Here is a 5,884-nt window from a genome sequence, read left to right as displayed (position 1 = left end):
ATTATTTATAATGTATTATATTATAATTTTTTAATTTCGTGTTTCAAACTTTATCATACCTGGGATGTCTACTGGACTCTTGTTTGGACAGATTTAGGTGAGTTATTCCTAAGATTTACTAAGAATTGCAGGCCTACAATACATAACACCAAATTTCCATGCACAAAAATTGTACCGCTTTTGGTACAAAATTCCTGACATAATCATACCGCCAGGGAGGTTAATGGATGCCTCAGTATTGTAGCATCCATTAATGAAAGAGTTAACACCTTTATCAGACACCTGATCCCCTTCAGAAATCGGGTGTCTGAGAGTGAGAGCAGAGCTGCATTTTCAGCTCTTGCCAGCACTCTGACAGCTGGTTTAGATCGGGGAATCCCGATCATATACAGTTTTTTTTTTTACTTTCAAGAATAGAAACATAATGTATCTATTCCTGAAAGAATGTTTCAGTTTTCTGATCGTTGTTGCAACGATCAGAAAACCTTTAGTGACAGCTGATCCTGAAATGCTGCGGGATCAGTGTCACTAAGGTTATTATTGGCTGTTCTGAAGTTTGAAGCAGCCTAATAATAACAAAAAATTAATTGATTACATTTATCAAGCAGTAATAGTGAGATTAATTCCCAACGAGTGCTTGATATAATTAAATAAATAAAATGAAAAAGTTTTTAAAAAATGGTAAAAAGTGTAAAAAATAAATAAATGTACGGTGACATTGTATGCCAGGTGACCACTTTTAGCTTTTAGAGAAAAAAAAGATGAAAATGTTAGGTTTTAGTTTTAGGCCGAGAAGTACAGAAAAATTTCTAAAATCCTAGGATTGTGAGGTTTTTCCAAATAAAGGACAAATACATGAATGTATTTATTGCACGTTTTTTAGCTGTGCTGTTTTTGTAAAAAATACTACAAATCAAAACTGGGGAAAAAGTGTTTTCTTTACGTTTTTTCCTCTTTTTTTATATTTTATTTGTCCTAAGTGAGGCGTTAGGTACACATATGTGATATAAATATATAGCCCTATCTGTCCTCTAAAAAACAATATATAATATGTGTGGGTGCACTTTGTAAGAAAGTATATTACTGACGTGGAAGAATCACACAGCAAAAATGTCAAAAGTGCGTCAGTCATTTACGAACAGAAACAAAAAACAAGCTCAGTCATGAAGGCGTTAAATGAGATCTATGAGGTGAGTGATTTCCACTCATCCTCATAGTTAGAGCCAACCTGTGACAAAGAAGCTTTCGCAGGTCGGCTCTATTGATCGGGAAGTGAGCAGAAACATGCACCGATCCGCTCACTTCTCGATCATCTCCCTGTAGGGAGCGGTGTCTGTCAGTTACGCTCCCCGCAGGAATTCCCCCCTACCCTCTCCGACCCTCCAGCACTGACTGGAGGAACGAACGGGGTAGGGGGAGGACCTCTAGATAGACAGAGCCAGCTGTCAATCATGTGCTGGGTGGATCATAGTAATGTCTGGATCCGTCCCGGCTACGGCGCTCTCAGTATATGAAAACTCAGCTTTGGGTCACGAGAGGACGCTAGTATATGTCCTCCCGTGACCCTAAAAGAGAACTATGGGGAAAAACACTTACCCCATAGTTCTCTTTTAACTAATGAGCATTATCAATACAGGTTTAAACGGCTTTGCTTTCTACTACTGAATCATTATCTGCTTCCCATAGCCTTCCCAAAGTATCTAAGTTGCTAGCTGCACGAAGGATACAAATTGTATACAATTTACAGGAAGCTTTATTACAGTCATGCTTCTTTTTTCCTTTTTATTGCTGCTACTTACAACGAATTCTTAACTGCTTTACATAACAAATCCCACTCACATTTGAGTATACATCCTCATTTTGAATTGCTGTTCTTTGTTAGACTTAAGTTTTAAATGATTTTTTTCATCATGAAGCTTATGGATAATCTCAAAGTAGAAACAAACAAATATAAAAAGCTGAAATTATATTTAGAAGGAGAATTGTGACTGCTACTGTGCAAGTTTATTATTTACTAAAGGGGAACCAACCTGCTGAAACAATCCCCTAAGAGGGCGCAACTCTCTCGGAACGCTGTCTCCAGTTCTTCTTTATCTGTCAGGTTTACCAAGTCTGGATTCATAAGTGCAGATCTCAGCAACAGATGAGCCTCACTGAGAAGATGGATGCTGCCCTGGGTCATCACGGTCTCATATCTTCTACTGTACTCTACCTAGTGAAAGGTAGGAGAATCAATGATTTATTTCAGTTACTATCGTTTATATCACTCAACAAATTATGACTTGGGCAACAGCACCTAATATCTATGGTAATCACGACACTACTCAAATGTTGGTTTTTTTTCAGTTTTAGGGATGAGAAACATATTTGCTTGTAGAATCTTTTACATTACATAGTTGTTTGCGAATCTACATTGTACAAAGATTATGCAATCCAATTGTATTGAGTATGGCCAGCTTTACTCCTTTTGATATGTAGATTCTCATCTACTTATGGACCGGCTAAGCCCAAGCATTCTTGCAGTATTTTCTTGTTACGGCTTTCTAGTGAATTCCTAACATGCATATATAAGGATCTCGATCTACACTAAACCCGAGATAAAGCTGTGTGTTTCATTGAATTTTAAGAGAAAAGTGGTGACTGCAGAATGGCCTAGTAAGCATGACATTCAGCTGAACCATGCATCTCCCTGGCAGTAGAATGCAGAACAGTACAGGTATAGTAACCACTTCACACAGAGAGAAAGCTAAAGTGTGGGCAAAACCTTTACTGGGCTATTAGCTATATCGCTGCCCGTTTTTAAGTTCCGGCCATTTCCCGCAAGGGGGCGTGTCTGAGCGGACGTCTAGAGACGCCCGCTCAGATCGAGAGAGCTCCTGGCCGGCCGTTTTTTTACTACGGCCGGCCCGGAGGTAGTTAAAAGGTACCTCTAATGAAGTGTGCCATATTAGTGACTGCTGCTTCTTTCTTGAAAAATGTTACCTACCTGCAGCCTCTGACGGTTATGTCACCCCTGAAGTTTCAGTGGTGAAACTGATGGTTGGGGCTGGAGCACAGCGATCACAGCAGGCTGCTGTGCAGCTCCTCCAAGGTCTTGCATTCTTTTCTCAAACAATACATGTCATTCTGTGACTGGACAAAGGGAGTCTGTAAAGTTTATATGTAACTTGTCTAATCACAGAATGCCTTGTAGTCCTTGAAAATAATACAAGGCATTTTCTGAATTGAAGTGGATTGCTATGCTTCAGCTCCGACTGCCAGTTTCACTGCCGGGACCTACATAGTTACATAGTATTTGAGGTTGAATAAAGACATTAGTCCATCAAGTCCAACCTATTAGGATCTCATTCTAGGAGTACCTGTACCCCTGCACGCCGGAGTGAGAGCAATAATTCTAGGGCCAGTATTTTGGGGTATCTCTAAATTGATGACCTGTGGGGGCTTTTAAAGTGTCTTTTATTGACTTTTTGGGGTACTGCAGTTTTTCGCCGTTTCACGGTCGCACGCAATCTGTAAACTGGGCATGTTGGGTATCGTTTTACTCGTTGTAACCTCATCTTTTATATTTCATTAAAAAAATGGGTAATTTGTTGTGTTTTGGGGCATTTAATTAAATTTGTCACTAAATTTTGGGGTTTAATAAGGAGTTGCGCTAATATTGCGCAACATAAAAATTTTCAACTACCACCATTTTATTCTATAGGGTCTTGGCATTCAGAAAATATATAATGTTGGGGGGTTTTACGTCATTTTCAGGCCTAAAATGTGGAATATAACATGGGTGCAAAAAATGAAAAAAGGGCCTCAGTCATGAAGGGGTTAAGAAAGAAGCAGCAGTCACACCTCATTAGAGGTACCTTATTGGTACCTAGCTAAAGCCCCAAAAAAGTATTTGCCAACAGAACAGAAAAAAAAAACCACTTTGTTGGCACTGCCATCTTCTTGCTATTTAAGAGTTTGTAAGTTATGCCAATTTTTTTGCAAATCAACCAAATAGAACTAAAGAGAAATCTACACTGAAAGTAATAACATGTTTGCATTGCTGAAATACCAGTTTTCTGGCTCTCCTAATAACCTAAAAACGTGAATACTTACTGAACTGGAACAAGTATGTATATAAGGGGATAAGACCTCACTCTAACTAGATCTGCTGCATATATTACAAGTTCCCTTTCAGTGAAAAAAGTATATATTTTCTCAACACAGCTAACAGTTTTAAAATAAGGGCCAGTGTTGATGGACTGTGGGCTGCATATACAGCGTGCATTCAGCACCAGTTTGGGATGTTTCTGAGACCATTAATAATTCATTGACAGGTGCATTTGACCTGCGGTTGAGCTTCTTCAGACCAGCTTTACAGCTGATTGAAGCTGTTTTTGAATTGCCGTAGATATGTGTGTGTGGAGGGAAGCACTTTGCATGCAAACAAAACCCCTAAAACTGGGGTATAACTAATGGCATTTTTGTATAATACTAAAGAGTAAATACCATTTCCCTGTAGAGTTGGACAGTTGGTGTAGTGCTCACAATATAGAGATTCCAGCCAGGTTCCGTCTCTGATGAAACCTTGGCCTTTATACTTCCCGCTTTTCGGCTAGAATGAAAAAGAAAATAATAACAGCAGCAGTAACTATATGAAGAATAATAGAAAAAAAGAATGTGAATATTATATGTTAGTAGACAATTAGTGGCAGGACAGTCTCCTTGATTCCTCTAAAGGTGCCCACACACCTTACAATTTATCTGCAGATTTTCTGTGGTCAGATGGAAAAAGTGCAACAGATTGGCCCAGGTGGAGATTACTACATCCACACAGTTAAGTGTAGATGGAGGAATCTGTTGCACCTTTTCCATCTGACCACAGAAAATCTGCAGATAAATTGTAAAGTGTGTGGGCAGCTTAACAAAACTGAATTGTCTGCTCACCAAGCATTCAAATATCCTTCTACTGAATACTATGGGGTTGAATTATGACCTTTATTATGCTGGGCAGACACTGTTTGCATGGCACTACCACCACTAGGTGCTGAGGGGCATAGGAATCTGTGCATCTGCACAGCATATAAAAGAGCTATAAATCAACCCCATAGTAATAAATCAAGCCCCTATGGGTGATCCTTACTAAAAGATGTCTTGTCTGTGTAGCTGCAGAGATTACCATTATTCTCTCATGCTGAGAAAATAAATTTCAATGTAAAACCAATTATACACAGAGAAACGTGCATTGATTAAAACATTTTTTTTTTTTTATTATTAAAATGTGGGATTGGGAGAAAATATATTTTGCCAGTTAGGCCACGGTTTTCCAGGCGGTGTCCGTTTGCACCTGGTTACACCCAACTCTGGCCAGGACAGACTGGTCTGGACAGACACATGTCAATTTACATCCATAGACTGACATGGGGTCCCAACAGTGTTAGTTCTTTCCTCCATCGCAAGCCGTGGGAAAAAAACTCGACATACACAGATGTCAGCAGTGACATCCGATCTATACTGTTCAGGTCAGGAGGTAATCCATGCTCCTGATAAGCCCATGTGAAAGAGGCCTTAGACTGTTTTCCTGTTTTTACCATCTCAATTCCATGGCTATCCTCCCACAAACAGTGTTCAAATTTACAAAGAATGTGAAGAGCTTTGTACATACTTTTAAGACTAAAATGAAATACATTTTCAATTAAATAGTTTCCTCTCTGAAATATTATACAGTTTCCTATCCAGCCAAGATGTAAAGTAGGGCTGAATCAAATGAATCGATAATAACCGATAATGAGAATAGTTTTCAACAATTGATCTGCACTAGACGCAGGGCGTAGCACGGGGGTTTCCCCGGGCGCCACATTTTCAGGGGCGCCATCAAGTTAGAGGGGGGGGGGGGGGGGGGGCG

The 5,884-nt window shown here is 39.5% G+C and overlaps 1 protein-coding gene across 1 annotated transcript in view; it reads right to left on the bottom strand.

Moving 5' to 3' along the window:
* LOC108797316 (Hermansky-Pudlak syndrome 3 protein-like) overlaps positions 1-5,884 on the bottom strand; it is a 41,691-nt gene that overhangs the window by 18,916 nt on the left and 16,891 nt on the right. Inside the window, exons 9-10 of the mRNA XM_018568896.1 lie at positions 4,489-4,594; positions 2,031-2,212 (exon numbers count right to left, since the gene is read on the bottom strand). Coding sequence (XP_018424398.1) covers positions 2,031-2,212; positions 4,489-4,594 — 288 coding nt within the window. The remainder of the gene's footprint in view (positions 1-2,030; positions 2,213-4,488; positions 4,595-5,884) is intronic.

The sequence above is a fragment of the Nanorana parkeri genome, unplaced genomic scaffold (genome assembly GCF_000935625.1).
Source record: "Nanorana parkeri isolate BGI_ZX_2015 unplaced genomic scaffold, ASM93562v1 scaffold1259, whole genome shotgun sequence".
Taxonomy (NCBI): Eukaryota; Metazoa; Chordata; class Amphibia; order Anura; family Dicroglossidae; genus Nanorana; species Nanorana parkeri.
The sequence above is the reverse complement of the archived record's forward strand: the minus strand, read 5'-3'. Positions and strand labels throughout refer to the sequence as shown.